The 18,155-nt window shown below is 43.7% G+C and overlaps 1 protein-coding gene across 1 annotated transcript in view; it reads left to right on the top strand.

Annotated features, from left to right (window-relative positions):
- The window catches only part of stau2 (staufen double-stranded RNA binding protein 2), an 82,410-nt gene that overhangs the window by 23,519 nt on the left and 40,736 nt on the right, over window positions 1–18,155 (top strand). Inside the window, exons 7-11 of the mRNA XM_071912934.2 lie at window positions 3,820–3,927; window positions 11,173–11,385; window positions 12,351–12,488; window positions 15,038–15,166; window positions 17,581–17,638. Of these exons, the coding sequence (XP_071769035.1) occupies window positions 3,820–3,927; window positions 11,173–11,385; window positions 12,351–12,488; window positions 15,038–15,166; window positions 17,581–17,638 (646 nt within the window). The remainder of the gene's footprint in view (window positions 1–3,819; window positions 3,928–11,172; window positions 11,386–12,350; window positions 12,489–15,037; window positions 15,167–17,580; window positions 17,639–18,155) is intronic.

Genomic DNA, 18,155 nt, shown 5'->3' with positions numbered 1-18,155 from the left:
GTATCTCTCCCCCACAATCTCCTTAGTTTTAACCTGCACCTGGCAGGGGTTTATTTTCTCTTCCCCCCCCTTTCTATTTTTTTTGTCTACTCCCAATGTCACTGTACCCTTCCAGAGTTTCCCCCCAGGCATTGCTGTTAACTGTTGTTATCATCTCCCACCGGAAATCAAATTACCCCATATCCTCAGAGCCTGGCATCACCATCGGTTATTCAAAACGCTTTGGCTCCTCTCGCTCGCCTCACTCTCTGTCTTGTGGCGTCGGCCTCCACAAATGAGCTCTTTGTTAGCTGCTGCTTCCGAGTCTTGCTTTACAAATTGAGGCACATTGTGTCTACAGTATATGTCTGTCTGTCTTTCTGTCTCTGTGTCAGTGTGTGTGCGCGTGCACGTGTATATGTGTGAGCGCCCTCGGGCTAAAAGTGTTCCTTTCACCATGGGCTTGCATGTCACCCCTTTGTTTTGTGGCAGGCTACAGGTAAATATCACTGTCTCTCTAATGAGAATGTGTACACACAAGCAGAGCAACAATATGTAACCCCAGGAGAAGCAAAGAAGAAGCACCTCCTCCTTTACACCGCTTCAGGCACTAAAGATTGAATGATGAAACCGCTGACTAATTCATAAAGCCCTGCCAAAGGGTTTAGAAACTGGTGATACCCCTAATAATTTGACAATATGATGTGCAACAAGTGCACTTCCTATCTTGTTCGGAGCATGTTGTTCCCCTCACGCACAATGGATGGACTTTATGTTGACAAGGGGGGGAAATCTGAATCACCAGATTCTAGGAGCAATTGGTCCAGCGCTCATGGCATCGTTGGTGTCCTGTAAGAAGGAAGATAACATATGTAGGTGGGGGAAATTATGAGGAATGCAATGCAGGGGCAGTGAGAAAAGACTTTTATCTTAGCCTCTTTTGTCATAAGGAATGCTAGTCTTGTTTTAATAATTATGTTGTCCCATCCAGTAGAAATTCCCTTCATCCCATATATTTTTTTCACATTACTGAGTCAATGGCCCATGAGCATAGAGTTGCATGTGAAGTTAGTCATCCATACGGCTCCTTTAGAGAGGGAATTAGTGTCTCAGAGCGTTATAGGGAGTCTTGTCTTGGCATTTAATTAAAAGATTAAAAGTAGAGTACAGGTGTTTTGAGACTTCAGTATTCAAGATGTAGGCCATCAAAGCTGTATGAATCTGCATGAAACAATGCATTTGGTATACGAGTGGACTGGAGAAATAACATTAAGGTTGCCATTGAAAAGGCTGAAATGTGGATGGCAACATTTTTAAGTTTATGATGGTATCACATTGGTACAAATAACTGTCTGTGGTTAACATAAGAACAAGTCTGCATATGCACACACATACAGGCAAACGCACACACACAAACACACCCACAAGCCCAAATCTATTCTGTAATGCTATTGTTATTAACACTGGTCGGTATTTCCCCCAGGACTCCCAGTTCAATAGATCTGTTCAGGAGTAGAAGCAGCACTGAAGCCAAATTTAGCCCTATATATGTCATTGTCACAGGAAGGTCACATATCTGCTTTGTCACTCTGCTTATGCACACAGTTTGTGCATAAACACGCACACACACACACACAAGCACACACACACTGCGGCTTATTAATGTAACCCAGAGAGGGGATTTGCACTATTACTCACACATCAACAACACATAAAACAATGGCAGAAGAAGACATAACCATGAAAACATATTAAAAATGTTATGAAAATAATCCATGATGAAGAAAAGACCTTGCCCTTCCTGGCTCTCTCTCTCTCGCACTCATGCCTCTCTCATACACACACACACACACACACACACACACACACACACACACACTACCAGTCAAGTTTGGACACGCATTTTTCTTTATTTTTACTATTTTTCCACATTTTACAATAATAGTAAAGACATCAAAACTATGAAATAACACAAATGGAATTATGCAGTGACCAAAAAACTGTTAAACAAATCAAAACTATCTTATATTTTAGATTCTTTAAAGTAGCCGCCCTTTGCCTTGATGGGAAGGAAAAGGCTTTGGAAAGAAATTCATACATAGGCGTCAACTTTACTATTTATATTTGTCTAAAAAAACAAATTTCAAGCATTTCAAGCATTTAGATCAAAATGGCTTTAAGATAATGAAAAACATAGTACATTCAATCAGGTGTGTCCAAACTTTTGACTGGTAGTGTACATGCATACATACATACATACACACACACACACATACAACGTGACAGGCAGATAATGTATGCCGCAGCGCACACACAGCACAAAACCCAGCACACAAACACACCAAGCCAACGTGAGGGCTTTGGGCCGGTGCGGCGGGGCAGAGTCCGACCACGTGACTGTCTCCTGTGAAACACAAGAGATCTCACAGCATGAATCACGCGTCGTATCGGATCACACAATGAGGAGGTAGAAGGGAAGGAGCCTAGAGGGGAAGACCGCAGCCATCCATACTCAGTCAGACAAAGAGCTGGACATGGGAAGATAAAGATCAAGACAACATTCTGCATTCCCATAGACTAATGGTATCAAAAAGCCATAAGTTGTACGGCTGTTGATACTACAGGACTGTCTTGGGAACTAGGAACTAGGAACACCCAGTTTAAGAAATCCTAAAAGTTATTCCTATGGTCTCAGACAGTCCACTCCATATTTATGAAGACTGTCCTGTGCAAATCAGAAACCACATGACTGAAGACTTGGGTGATCAGGTATTAAGTCCAGAGCTGCTCCATAGACAATTAATGGCAGGTTGATTTTGTGGACCCAGAGAATGTTTGAGGTTTTTTCAAGCGTTGTTTTATAGTAGTGTTGTCAGATCTGGTTATCCCCGTAAAATCCGCCTGTCCTCTTCCACTGACCTTTACCATCTTTTCCCAATTCATTCTCCGTGGAACAGCTCCACACTTAATGCCTGATGACAACACACATTTGAGTCCTAGTTCTCTAGTTTCTGGAGAGAGAGTTGTTGATCTTTCACAAATCATGATTGGACTATCCCAGATCAGAGAAATAATAAACTTTTATTTATTTGAATAGCGCTTTTCAAAACAAGGTTACAAAGTGCTTTGGCATATAGGAATTCTTAAATTTAATGGTGTTCCCCTTAAGTGTGCGTGTGTCCGTGTGTGTGTGTGTGTGTGCGTGCGTGTGTGTGTGTGTGAGCTCTCTGTATACACAGAGGACCACCAGTCATGTCCTGGAATACTGAGTTCTCAATCCCATATCAGATAAGGACCGATGCCAGAAAACAGACAGGCTCCTCGTTGCAGCAGCTTGGCCGAGTTCCACCCTCCCTGTGTGTGTGTGTGTGTGCGTGTGTGTGTGTGTGTGCGCCTGCATGTTTGCATGCAGGTCGGAGTGAGAGAAAGACGGAAAGTTTGAAATTGCGTTTTGAGGGGAAGTGTGGCCATGAAAAATACTCTACCAGTTGTTGGATGATGTGGAGTGGTAACAAGCAGCACTGCTGTTATAGTAATTCACTGCTCCTACTGTTGGCTCCTCATATCCTGACACTTTCACACAGGCCTTATAAATCCTGTTGAAGCTTGGAAAATGGTGATGTTTTTGAATCTCACTATTGTCATGATTTTAGCTAGCATAACATCGAACAATAGACTATTTGGAAACATACTGTATAACCTAAAAGTAGCACTACTTTGAGTGGGGTCAATCAATACCTCCTCTTGTCTTCCCTCATTTCATGCTCTTGATGTTGGTTTGGGTAATCGGAGGCATTGACATTGTGTCGCTCCTGATGTCTTCCCCTTCTTCTCTTCCAGAACCCAGAGGAGAAGGAGGAGCAAGAGGAAGGCATTGATGCCAGCAAATCAGAGATCAGCCTGGTCTACGAGATCGCCCTCAAGAGGAACTTGTCTGTCAACTTTGAGGTGAGGAAGACGTGACAGAGTTGTGACATTTTGCCCGAAGCCACCTATGAAAATATGATGCTGATGCCATGATTATTGTTTTTACTATGAACCATCCTGCTTTCGCTTTTGGGAAATATCAAGTGTCATGATGTTTCATTTGGCCTTGTTCTATTTGTGACATCACCTAAGCAAAGATAAGGTCGTGTAGCAGACAGTACAGGAGTGGATGGAGAGGTCGCACACTCGTAGCCCCAATGCAAACAATTTATTATAGCCGCAAATCAAAATCAAAACTATCGTATATTTTAGACTCTTTATAGTAGCCACCCTTTGTCTTGATGGAAAGGCAAAGGCTTTGGAAAGAAATTCATACATAGGCATCAACTTCATTTGACTAAAAAACAAATTTCCAGCATTTAAGCATAAGCCTTTATATCAAAATGGCTTTGAGATAATGAAAAACATAGTACATTCAATCAGGTGTGTCCAAACTTTTGATTGGTAGTGTACATACATACGTACGTACATACGTATACAGCGTGACAGGCAGATAATGTATGTCGCAGCACACACACAGCACAAAACTCAGTGCACAAATACCCAGAGCCAACGTGAGGGCTTTGGGCCAGTGCAGTGCGGTCCGGTGTGGGCCAGTGTGGATCGGTGCAGTCTATTTGCGACATCACTTAAAACCAAAGATAAGGTCGTGTATCGGGAAAAATAGAGTAGTCATGATGGTTTTTTTTTCAGGGATTGTGAAATGTCTCGATGTGGTAAGTGTCTGAAAGCCTGGTTTAAAGGTAATGAGTACACGGACTAGTCACACTGATACTACTCAATCCCCCAATGATACGCTTGTGAACTGCATAAGGTCACATGCTTTTACCCAGTTTTACTTCATTTTCCCATCTGTGACATCACTTGCGTCAATGAGAAATAAAAAAATTTGCGGTTGGGAAGTTTCGGTCCGGTCATCATCACTACCTTTTGGACATTTTGGAGTGTTTCTGGACTTATGCAGGAGAACTGATGCAGGTGACTCAGTTAATAAGGCATTCGTCCATTTGGCTCGCCCAATACAGTACGGTTGAAACTGGACCACAAAGCAACGTCATTGGAAGAAACCTTAGTAGTCAACCCTAATAGGCAGCACTGTGAAGCAGAATTCCTCTGAATTATGTTCATCAATTGGCCTCCTCTGTTTTTAAGAAATGATGACACTTTATTAATCATTTTTGGGACATTGGGTCATTGCAGCAGCAAAAGTAATAAATCATTGCAGCAGCAAAAGTAATAAATCAATAGAGAAAAAGACGAGTATAAGCATTATATAATTAAGCAATAAAACAAATAAGCAGTAGGAAACAGTAAAAGACTATAAAACGATAAAGCAATAAAATAGAATGTAAACAACAATATTAACCCTTATTTATAGGCAAGTTGAGTAAGAACATATTCTTATTTACAACAACTGTCTTAGTGAGAAGTTGTTGGGCAGTGGAGGGTTGGTAACCGGGAGCGACCGCAGTCTTCCACTGTTGGCCACTGATAAGCTCCACTGGATTAGTGAGAGGTTAACTGCATTGCTCAAGGGAACCTCGTCTTTAGTTTTCCCAAACAGTCCAGGGAGTCGCCCCACCGCTTCTCTAACCGTTAGGCTGCTGCTGCCTCCATCTTTTCTAAATGGATGAAGCAGTGCAGCGTATCCTTACATGACCCGCTGGTTCCGCTCTCCTTGGCTTTCACCATATCTCAGCTGACTCATCCAGCGTTCTCTCCCTGATCGCCCCCTTCTTCTTCTTCTCCTCCACTCTGCAAGGTGCCAAAAACAAGGGGAGGCTCAGTTTACTCTGTGTGCCCCCTCCCTTCCTCCATACAATCCCTCCCTTCCATCTCTCCTTCCATCACTCCCAAAAATCACAGAGAGGGTGGTGGCGTGTTTGGGCCAGGGAGATGGGGGGGTGGGGGGTGGGGGTGAAAGGAAATAGAGGGAAGACGGGAAGGAAGGGAGGGAGACTATTCCCACTCTGTTGACTTTGCTTGCTAATAAGAGTTTACACAACATTGGAAAAATTATCTGGAAAGCTGTCCAACCCTCCCTTTTACATTCCCCCCCTTTCTCTGTTTAATACAGATTTGCTCATCAGAGCATGACATGGCTATCCTTCCTGGAACCACAACTAATGATTTCAGCCAGCTAAATCTGTATTGATGTGATTCATTATCTGTCATGTCTTTGTCACTCTCAGCAATTATGTGGCTTTCATTTTTCACTCCATCCAAATTGGAAGCTGAGAGCGGTGGTTTTAAAAGCAGACCGCAGCTGCATTCCTGTAACTCTCTTCTGTCTCCTGTCAATCTGGACACTGTTCATTATTGCTGGCTGATGAGTAAAGTAAACCAGTAACTTCTCTCTCTCTTCATGCGCTTTCTCTCTCTCACTCACTCTCTTTCTTGTCATTTATCTGTCTATCTATATCTATCTCTTTCCACACCTAATATTCTTTGTATATTTAACACTATATGCATTGTGTACCTTTGATGATAGCAGTGTTTAACTTGGTTTGTATGGCCCTTTCCTGTGCTGTATGTAGATTCCATGATTCGAAGTAGAGATGGACTGTGGAAGCAGGTCAGATTTTATTTTCCTGACTCCTCTCTTTCCACTTACTTTATACTCAGAAGACGTGCGTGAGGATATTGATGCTTCAGCGTTGTCCTCCACCTCCACATGTCTGTCACACCACATTTATTTTCCCATGCCATGTCCAACAAAACAGTCTAAAGGCCAGGCTGCACCGAGGCAGTCATCCAGTCATCTCCTCTCCTTCTCCTGGCATAGCACACTTCTCTCTCCCCCTCTTACCACTGATGGCCCCCTTGCAGACTCACTTAAATCCTCAATCACTGCGTTGCATGCAATATGCTCTCACTGCCACTACGCTGTGGCCAGAGCCAAAGTGTGAATTACACAACATGTCTCTCTGGGTCTACCCTTGCCCATCTGGGCCATTACAACTCATCAGCAAAAGTTTGGCCTTATCCCCTGCCATGCCGTGTCACATCCCTTCTATTGTGTCCTCCTCTGATGCGCTGAGAGGAAATAACACACTTTCCTCCCCAATAAACGTCAAACTCAAACCACATTCTTAAACTCACACTTACGAACACGCATACTACGCAAAACATAAACGGCCATCTCTCATGCGAACGCCTTTCACAGCAGGCGTTTTTTCACATCATCTCAGCCCTGCCCTCACCGGGGCATGAAATTACCCATGAGTCACTGTAGCGAGTGTCCGCTTTCCCTTCCCTCTGCAACGAGGAGGGTCGCCGCCACCCCGAGAGCCAGTTGGCTGATTTAATCCCCCCGTCAGGCAATATCAAACAGATGTCAGCATCAAAGAGGAACCAATCTATAAATCACAGCTTGTGTGTTGGATCGGAGGCTCCCTTTCCACAGAGGACACAAGAGAAGAGGGTCCGGGCCAAGAACCACCCATCTTTTACAAGAAGCAGCTTCCCTCAGGGCTTGTCCATCCACCACTCATCACAAAAGAGCCTTTCTTCCCTCTACCAGTCCCCGCCATTGTCCCACCCTGCTCCCATAGCCTCCGCTTCCAGAGTACCTGAGGTCTCGCATGCACGGATCCTCGGACCGTTCAGGGTATTAATGTCTCCCTGAGAAGCCGAAGAGAAGGCCTCACAGGCGAGAGGGGGATTAGAAAAAAGAAGAAGAGATGAAGAGACAAGAAGAGAAGGGGATTGAAAAAATCAACATTGAATTACCAAGTGTTTCCTGTGTACAACCTGATCCTTGTCGTCAGGCGGGAGACGGGCGTGTTTGTGTGTTTGTTTGTGTGTGTGTGTATGTGCGTGCGTACGTGTGCGTGTAAATGAAAGGAGGTGCTGAAATCCCATCGGTGTGGTGCAGATCTCGTGTCGTCTGCCAGGAGACTGACTGCAGCTCGTCTGCCGCCATCCTGGGCCAAGAGTGTGTGACATGTGTGCACAAGCACACACTTTCTCTCACAATCTCTGTTGTAAAATATGAGATGTGCCATACCTGTGCATTTGATTTCTTGTATCTGTAACTGCATGTGTTCACTTTAGATTGCACAGCACAAGTGAATCCTATCAGTGCGTGTGCAACACTTGTCTATCATCAGTTACTGTGGTATCTTTTATGGCGGACTCACTATCAATTCAGACAGCTCTGTATGAGCCTGCACAGGCTGTCCACAGCTCACCTCATCACTCAACTCCACAGACTGCAATGCTCTAAGTACTTTCAGAAGGACAGGGGAGGGGAGACCGAGTACGGACAAGACTTTTAAAGGCATGGTGTCCTTACAAGTTCCCAATCTGTCACCTCACAAGGGCCAGGGATGTTTGCGTCACTAGGCCACATGTCCCGTCACCTGCAGCAGGCTGAGGTGTGAGGCCACTGTTGTTTCAATAATAAATACATGCAAAAAAACTGATTTGCAAATCTCCATTGTGTCTTTTATAAATAAGCAAGGGTAACCGCAAATCTAGTTGCAATGTGTCTAGTCAATATGCGTCTCTCTGCAGGAGATTTGTTCACTTGTCTCCCCCTCAAATTAATTCTTCAATCCCAATTATTAAGTGACTGGGTTATAATGATTTCTTTGTGAATAGTGTTTAGCCATGGGGTAGACTGTTTTGCTTTGTACTTGCATTTGCAAGTAGATTGTTTGCTGTTTCACCAGCAAGTTGTTGCAAGTGCTGGAAATTCAACACTAATCCTGATAGCCAAAGAGCACAGACACTAACAGGTTTAATGTTTTTTTTTTGTTGGTATATTGGTATTTTACTTTATTTCCTCTAAATTGCATAAACTAATAATAATAATAATAGCGATATTCGATACCATCGCGATATTCACAAAATATTGCATTAATCGATATTATTGAATGTCGGCCCAAGCCTAGTATTTGTGTGTGGAAATGAGCCCTTATGCAAATCCATTCTCTGGTGAAATAGTGTTTATTGCTTGGTTACGTTATGATCTACCTCCAGCACTTTAGCTAAGCCATCTCAGTCACACATGTTAAGACAGCATGTGATGGACAAGGAGAGAGAGAAAGAGTGTGTGTGAGTGAGTGTGTGATTAAGTGACTGACTGAGAAGGAGAAAGAGAAGCAGCTGCAGAATTGAGGACAGCTGTAGAGCTGAAGAGGCCTCGCCCTCTCCTGCACCTCCCATTATTCCCTGCAACACCGTCAGAGACCACAGGCTGCTGGTCATAACCAAACGCCGACCACTACATGCAGCCTAGTGATCTGTTAATAGCTCCTATTTACTCTTTCTCCAAGCAACATAATCTCAGCTGACCAGTGGCCAGTGATGTACAATATCATCACGAAGCCACAGAGTGAAACGGTTCAGAAGGGGGATGCATCCAGTCCCATGGAATGTTGTAATGTACAAGGAGCTGCCATGTTGCATTTCCTCCTGCTAGTGATGAGCGAGACCAGAGGGGATCCCCTGGGAGGGCAGGGAGCTTGGCTGTTGGCTTGCATGGCTAGTGCTCCAAGTCTCTTCTGACAAATCCTCACAGGTTCTTGAATTCATGGCACAGAACTGCTGACTAGCTAACAGGTACATTGATAACAAGCAGGGTCCCAGTGTCAGCCATGTCAGCAAGACTGTCATGCAGTTACATAGCAGTTTGATACAGATGAACACACTCAGAAAGGGTGTGAAACCTAATCATAACCCCAAATTTTGTTGAAATTCAGTTGAAATTCAATTTTACTATAAATACCTTATTTCATCTACTCAACCTACATTACACACTATTGCAGAATTTCCACCCTGTGCCAGGAGTTACATTCATAGTTCTTTAACTAACAGTGACAGGATAAAGAGAAAGCGCAAATCAAGGTTTATTGCAGTTTTATCTATTTATGGTCATGTTTAGTTTCCTTTGTTTAGTTTCTATGCACCAGATTAGTGAATGCATTTTCATTTTAGCTTGTTAATTGAAGAGCAGTGGTGTTTGGTGAAAAGAATTTGCACTAAGTTCATTTTTAAGTAACATTTTGTGTGTCAGATTGTGTTCACAGCAGCGTGGGCTCATGCTTGTGCGAAAAAAGGAAAAAACGAAGGATGTGTGTAATTGCGTGCATACATTTTTCTGTGTGTGTGTGGATGTACGCGCACATTCTCCTTTGTTCTGCCCGAGGTCTCGTATTAGGCTGCGATGTTGTGTGAAGTATTTGAGGAATGCTCAAGGTTACGCTTATCAGTTTAATCTGTTTTATCGGTCACTGGGTTCAGATGGGCTGTTTCTAGATTGTAACTGATTGCTACAATTTGTGCTGTCTGCACTGCAAATTGAGTTGAAATAAAGGAGAGAGAGAGTGAGATTCTGAGAATGTCTGACACACTCGCTCACATACACAGCAGCCACAGCTAGAGGGAGAGCGAGGGAGAGAGACAGAGAGATGTGAAGTGAATAGGCCTACGCATCAGCTGAACATGCAGCGCTGGACTCGGTAAGTGTGTGAAACCTAATTCTTCCTCTAGTGTGTCTCCCCGAATAAGGTTGGGGAGGACCCCACCTGCTACACAAACACACACACACACAGTGTTCTCGTACTTCACAGGAAGTGGATGTGATTGCAGAAGCATGACCTAACGCCAGCCGGTGTTTGTTTTAGGTCTCCCAGGTGACCAGAGGCTACAGAAAGGAAACTGAGCCCTCATCACCAGAGACTGTCATCTAGGAACATGTTCCTCTTCATGTGTGTGTGTGTACGGCTGTGCGTGCGTGTGTGTGTTTGTATATGAATTACACACACGCATGTGGGTGGGTAGCACTGCGACCATCGAGAGCAGATGTTGTGGACCACCTGGTGCTGCTGCTTGCCGCACACACTCCCTCACACACATTTTGCGCAACAAGACACAAACAGTCCACTCGCACATATGCATGTGGGTGCGCAGAGGCACTCAGTACACACACACACACACACACACACACACATGCTCTGGCCCTGTTTCTTGGAGTTTGTTCTCTCTTGTTTTCATAATCCTTGTTTTTATCTGTTTTTGTGTCTGTTTTCTGTAAAACACCTTGTGACAAACCTGTTATAAACCGATCCTTAAACACACGCACACACATGTTCACACACCAATCCATACCCTATCACACACCTTTCACCCACTGCAGTTATCTTTTTTTTTTTAATCCCTCATTTCCAACTTGCCCACTCCCCCCCCCCCCCCCCCCAGGTGTTGAAGGAGAGCGGCCCCCCCCACATGAAGAGCTTCCTGACCCGCGTCTCCGTGGGCGAGTTTTCTGCCGAGGGCGAGGGCAACAGTAAGAAGCTGTCCAAGAAGCGTGCCGCTCTCTCCATCCTGCAGGACCTGAAGAAGCTGCCCTTCATCCCCGCTGTGGAGAAACCCAAGACGCACTACAAGAAACGCCCCAAGACCATCCTCAAGGTATACTGTCCGACAGAGCTGGGCCAGGCTGGGCGGGGCAGGGCAGGGCAGGGCCAGGGCAGGGCAGGGCAGGGCCAGGCCGGGCTCTGGGCCTTCAAACGTGCCGTGGTTTACTTCCCTACAATGGAATGCTCACATAATGCAGAACATTGTATAGATGCACTGCAGCCATCTTGGTTCCTGCAAGGTACAGCCAGCTCAGTAGTGATGCTGCTTTTTAGCATGATAAGATTATTAATTCTCACCATTTTAGTCATTTGACAGTGGAGACAGTTTTGATTTCTGACAGCTGCTAATGCTCTCAGTTATACCTTTGATCGCTTACCTATTATCCTGGAGATTTATATGATTTATTCATATTTGTGGTACCAGTTTACTAATTACTATTATGTAACTACATTTCAGTGATTGTATTTTCATTATTGTAACTACTTAAAAAGAATTTTCAATGATTGTAACTTAATTAGTATAACCTCGGTGAAGTTTTGATATAAGCTCATCTTGGGCTTTTTACCTCACCTGCACATGCACATTTCTTTCCCTTTCTTTCTTTGGTAATTCTTTAAATTCGTTTTTTTGTTTGTCTTTTTTAATATGTGCAAATAAACTAAGCTAAACAAATATGTAAAAGTCAACACGGGTAGCATCACGGCAGGATAGCGACAATACAAAATATATGTTTGGATTTGTTTCACCGGCAGTCTAAAAACACATATTTTGGATGAAATACTATGAGAGTATTTCCTATTAATTTCCTGTGTTTTTTCCTCTGGTTCTCTGTGTGTATCTGTTGCAGATGAATTTAATCTCAGCGATGTTCACGCATGCACTGCTGTTTAATACCAAGGAACGCACACATCACTCTGATCACAGTTAGGCTCCGTAGACAGTGTGCGATTGTGATAATATGATAAATGGGTGTGATAATTGGAATTGATCGTGTCTCTCTCCTCTTCCCCTCCCAGACGGGACCAGACTACGGCCAGGGCATGAACCCCATCAGCCGTCTGGCCCAGATCCAGCAGGCCAAGAAGGAGAAGGAGCCTGAGTACCTGCTGCTGTCTGAGAGGGGCATGCCCCGGCGCCGAGAGTTCATCATGCAGGTACACACTGTTTTTCAACATATGACTTAATTTGGTTTGGGCGAGTGGACACATACATCAGGGATTGGCGATATGTGATGATGATCAGAACATAATTTCTCAATCAGAGGTGACTAACGAGTTACTCTAGTTCAATATGCAATCCGTATGCAATCCCTTTTTTGTGGATATTATTTTTGTCATTTCTGCTGTATTATATACTGTAGTGGACAGTGACAATATTGATGGGAAAAGAGGTGATGTGAGAGACTGTGAGTAACATCTGATTCATCATACACAATATGTCCTTAAGAACACTGAGTCACCTATACTGATATGTTCCAGTAAGGTTACTCGGGTATAAGTGTATTCATAAGTAGTAAAAAGCTTGTGTCTTGCTTTTTACTACTTACGAAAGCTTGACTTTTGCAATACATTGCAGCAGATGATTGATAGTTTAACTGGAAATTTTCTTCTGTGCACAGTTGGGATCTTGTTGGGAGCCCTCCCTGTACTCCCTCTCTCTCTCCTCACTTCCTGCCTCCTCTCTCACCCTCTGATCTCTCCCTACTCCCACCCCCTCCCCTCCTTTTAAGTATTCGAAAAGTTCTGTTTAATATTCATTATGTTTATAGCATGCAGTTAAAGCTCAGAATAGATGGCCATCCATATTTACAGCCCTGTTTTCCCCAGTGGAGCAGCCAACTGTTTTATGCCATTAATTAAATTGCCATTTCAAGCTTTTATTGCTAGTAAAGAAAGCACTGCCTGCCTTCTGTACTACAGGAAGACAGTAGAACCTGGGCTGTAGTAAGGAGGCTGCGGTTTCATTAAGATAATTCAATTTCATGATCTTGCTGTAGTAGCGACCTTTCACCCTTAACTCAGTTATGGGTGATTACCTTTTTATCACTAATCCAATCAATGGATGGAGAAGGACACTCACCACAATAATCTTATTCAGTGTTTCTTGACCTATTTCAGGCACACTTGGGTCATGCATAAAAACAAAACAAGCCACACCATTGCAAGGTAACATGGAAATAGACTGCTGTAGCTGCTATCTCTGCAATCCCAAGTTATTATATCCTGTCAATTAGTTCATTATGATTTAGACTTGCACTGTTACAGTAGTCTTAAAACTTTGCTCAGCCTTACAGTAGACCTGCCTAGTTTTTGCTGTGAACTATTTGAAGGAGCTGGCATTATTTACCTCTAGATTATCTGCTTTAATCATAGATACACACTTGCAGGGTACAGCTACCTTGTTACCAATGCTCCCAGTCTTTCTGTGTGTTCGGATTACAAAGTTAATAATTCTTACTATTTTACAGTCTGTTGCAGAGACAGCCAAATAATGAAAAGCTGGCACGGCTGCAATCATGACAGATGAGCAAAAATGCAAAATAGATGTTTCGATTTGGTTCACTGGCCTCTAAATGATTTCATTTGGATGTGAATCAATGAGTGGAGGACAAAATACCCTGTTAGTGTGTTTTTTGCTTTTTTTGTTGTTGTTGTTTTTATTAGCAGCGCCGGTCAGTGTGTAACAGCCTATGTTCCCTAGCCGCATTGCCTATATGAGCCTGGATATCCAACTGTACACATACTCAGTCCAGTTTCATTTGTACATAACAGTCTCATTAGAATTCTTCTGTTTGTCTTTGTCCTTTTCTTCCTGTCCGTCTCTCTATCTCTCTGTCTCTCTCAGTCAAGCTCTTTCTCTTTGTCTCTCTCTCCGTAATCCCCCCCTCTTTCAGAGGAGGAACAGAGCTTCTCTTAGCATCAGGCAGTAATTCAGCCTCAAACCTATTCTCCATGCCTCTTTCATGCAGGCATTAGGCCCTGCTTGTGTGTGTGTTCCTTTTGTGCGGTCCACTCACTTCTAAAATTTCCACATTGTTTCCTTTGGTAGGCAGCGGGGCTCAAATGAGTCTCTGTTTTCGCGTCTTTTGTGTTATACCGCCAGCAGTAGTTACATCAAGCTCTCTACCTTGTGTCGAATGGCTAAAAGGGGCTGATGACTTTTTTATTTAATAAAAGGCTGATTGTGTTTATTTTAGTAATTTACTTTCCTCCACAATCGATCTTGTGGCCTTCTTGAGGCTTTCAGAGGAGCACTTAGTGACCATGTCAGACCACTTGAGTAAATGCACTGAGGCCCCGCTATTCACAGGCCTTGGCTCCCAGAATGTTATTTGTACAGTGTAATTGTCTGTTTGCATAACATAACGACGTCTGATATTCACTTGCAAATATCTGCTTACATTCTGTGTAGACAGATTTAATGTTTTGGGATCACTGCAAAACAAACACTTCAGTTGGATCCTTTTCGTGTGATGTAAATCGCGCGGCTCGCTCGGCCCAGAAGCAAAGTGTTCTCAGCTGAACGTTTTAAAGGCAGAGAAGCGTCATGAGAAAAGTACATTTGACGTTGGTTTCAGTAAGACATCAAGTGATCCAACGTCACGCTGTAAAAGGTGCCGGATATCTTCAAACGTGTCTGAAAATATTGTTGTCAGTCATTACGCATCTGTTTGTTTCCTCTGTGTGTGTGTGTGTGTGTGCAGGTGAAGGTGAATGGCGAGGTTGCCACGGGAACAGGGCCCAATAAGAAGGTGGCCAAGCGGAACGCGGCCGAGGCCATGCTGCTGCAGCTGGGATACAAGGCCTCCACCGTCCCTCAGAGCCCCGTCGAGGTACGGAGCCGTTTCACCGCTGTAGTGTAAACCAAGCTGTATATTTTACAGCCAGTTTATATACATGTCTCCCACTCTATTAGGGTCTGGAACTATTGAGCCAATTTGTTTTAGTGCCCGAGCACGTGTACGCATGTTTTAAACAGTTTGTATGTAAAAGAAAAAGGAATACTTTATTTTACTCGTTGAAATTTATGAAATTCCTAAAATATAATTGTACATTTGGTTCTGCAAAATCTGTTTTGTTACAGAGCAGAGGAGGGGAATTTAACTCGCCACTGTTCGTTGTCCTTCCCTCCAATTAGTGCTGCACAATAGTATATCACAATTTTAGTTTTCACAATTAATAATGGCAGAATTTGGCAGTGAGAAAACATTTAATTTAATTCCCTGTAGAATGCCCACTGATAAGAAATAGTCAAATGTTGTCATTAAAATAATTTAGTTCCCCAAATCATTGTGATCAGTAATCATGATTAATATTGCTTGTAGTATAGATACTGGCACTTACAAAAAAAAAAAAAAAAAAAATAAAGGATTGCTGAAGACAACAAAGGAGCTTGCTCTGAAACATGTAGGTTCAAGATGCCGTCCTGAACATTTTTATCATAATAATATATATTATAATGACTGTGACTATCATTTTAGTCTCACCTATACAGCCTCTTGTCACTGATTGCTGCTGGAGTGCAATCATAAAGAAACCCAGCTGTTAGCTGCCTTTATTTTGTCCATACAATGTCTCCTCTATACAGCGCTATACAGAAACGAATTCAAAAGATAGCGATTCTCAGAATTATCATGAGCCCCAGTGCTGCTGACATGGTCGGCCTATTATGTAACCTATTCAGCTCATTTGAACTGAATGTGTTCTGCAAGCAACCATTGATCACCATCATCTTTATTCACCTCGTTGGTCTTTAAGCTCAAGGGAGCAGATTCAGATAGAGATGATGTTACATAACCGGGCTCTCTGTAGAATATTCATCTCTCCCCAGACAGCTCATTAGTTAGATATGCACTGCTACATATATCGTATTCAGACAGCCATACTATATAGCTAAAAGATGATGCATTGCTCTAATCAGAATGACTGTGTGAAGATAGACTCATATGGGGCTATACTCCAAAGAAACCGCACCCCATTTTGCACTCCATGCCATGAAAGCAATATTTCACATTAGTAGAATATTTTTACTCTTTAGCACGCCTCCCTCCTTCATTTCTGAACAGTCAAGCTCTGACATTAGCTGCATTTTCTCTTATGGAGATGTCTTATCTCTGACAGTTTTCTTATGCTTCAGAGCAGTCTGTGCAAGAAACTATATATTCTGGAAGCCCCTGCACAGTCTAAATTGCAGCAGAGAAAGCCTCGAGCTGTGTGTGTCAAAAAGGAAAATCCAACAGTTGCATTCAATTTCAGTGTGCATCATTGCTTGATTTATTTGTTATACCTGACCCGTAAAGTGTTTTTTTTTTTTTTTTAAGTCTGAGGTTTCAGATACATGAGGTTCTGCTGTACTAGCAATAAGCAACACTAGTCGGTATCGCTGTAAACGCTGATACCCACACGTTACTGCCAATAGGTGACACCTCTCTTCATTCAGAATGCCTCAAGGCAGAACAATTGGACAGAATGGTGTCAGTGGCTGATGTATGGTCGGGCATTGGCTTGACAGCTATGGGGACGTCTCTATAAGAGCTAGTCGGACAGCCCACTTCTCTCTAGCCAAGATCCTCAGACAACCCCAGGCTCTATGGAATGATCAAATGGCATTAGCCAAGCTCCTGTTTCTTAAGATAGGTTGTCTCTCGTTAGATCTTTCCCTCTCTCTCTCTCTCTCTGTCTCTCTCTTTCCCTCTCTCTCTTTCTCCCTCTCTCTCTCTCCCTCCCTCCCCTCCTGTCTGTTCTGGCACTTTGGGAGCTCCGTCTCATTGCATTCCCACCATGGGATTGTGGGAGATCTAGGCCAGAGATGTGAACAGAGTTGGGGGGGGGGGGGGGGGGGTGCATTTGTTTACAGCCATGTCATCTCCTCAGCTGTCACACACATCAGAGATGATTTGTTTTCCTATCTCACACATGCTCACGTGTGTTTGTGTGTGTGTGTATGTGTGTGTGTGTGTGTGTGTGTGTGTGTGTGTGTGTATAGGCAGGCAGGCCACATACCACAGTGAAAGTGACAGAGTGAATAGGGGGCTTTTTTAAGTACTAAACATTGACAACCCCCCTAATTAAGTAGCTGGCCTAGACAGACACTAGGCTCCTTAAGCATCCCCTCCTGTGAGCGCTCGTCTCTTTGTGCTCCAAACAGTAGGAAGGAACTTGTCTGACATGCGTGAAGAAGCTGTCTGTTCAAGTCTCTACGTCTCTCTTACCTCCCCCTTCTTCCCTCCTCTCCACATCACTGCAGATGGACAACAAAGGCTGGAACGGACAAAAGGCGGCTTTTACCGAAGCGACAAGTAACAGTGAGTATCCGCACGTCTCCCTATCTCTCTCCCTCGCTCCCTCTCTCCCTCTCTCCATCGCTCCCCTCCGTCCCGCAGGTGGTTTAAGCGGCGGAGATGGCCCGGCGTTTAATCTCAGTGACTGGTCAATGGGCGGCTGACTGTCAGCTCAATCGGCCGCGCGTCCTCGTGGGGAGCCTGCGAATTCAGGCTCATTCACAGCGGCTTACAGGGCCTGCACACTGAGGCCCTCCAGGGAGTCCCCCCACTGCAAAGACGTAGCCTTTCACTCAGGATTAACACACAAGCACACACACACACACACACACAATCCTACACACACATGATGGTGAGTCTGGATATGTGAGATGATTGCGTGAGGGTTTTTGATTGTGTGATTGTTAACAGTGTTGATGTGTTAATGAGGCAGAATATATCAACAGATTTTTATATATATGGAGTGTGTATATGTGTAAAAAATCACCTTATAAAGGGGGAATGAAATAGAGTATGATGATAAGTGATGTTTACAATAGAT

The sequence above is a fragment of the Centroberyx gerrardi genome, chromosome 22, assembly GCF_048128805.1.
Source record: "Centroberyx gerrardi isolate f3 chromosome 22, fCenGer3.hap1.cur.20231027, whole genome shotgun sequence".
NCBI classification, from domain to species: Eukaryota; Metazoa; Chordata; class Actinopteri; order Beryciformes; family Berycidae; genus Centroberyx; species Centroberyx gerrardi.
This window is presented reverse-complemented; position numbering and strand designations above follow the sequence as displayed.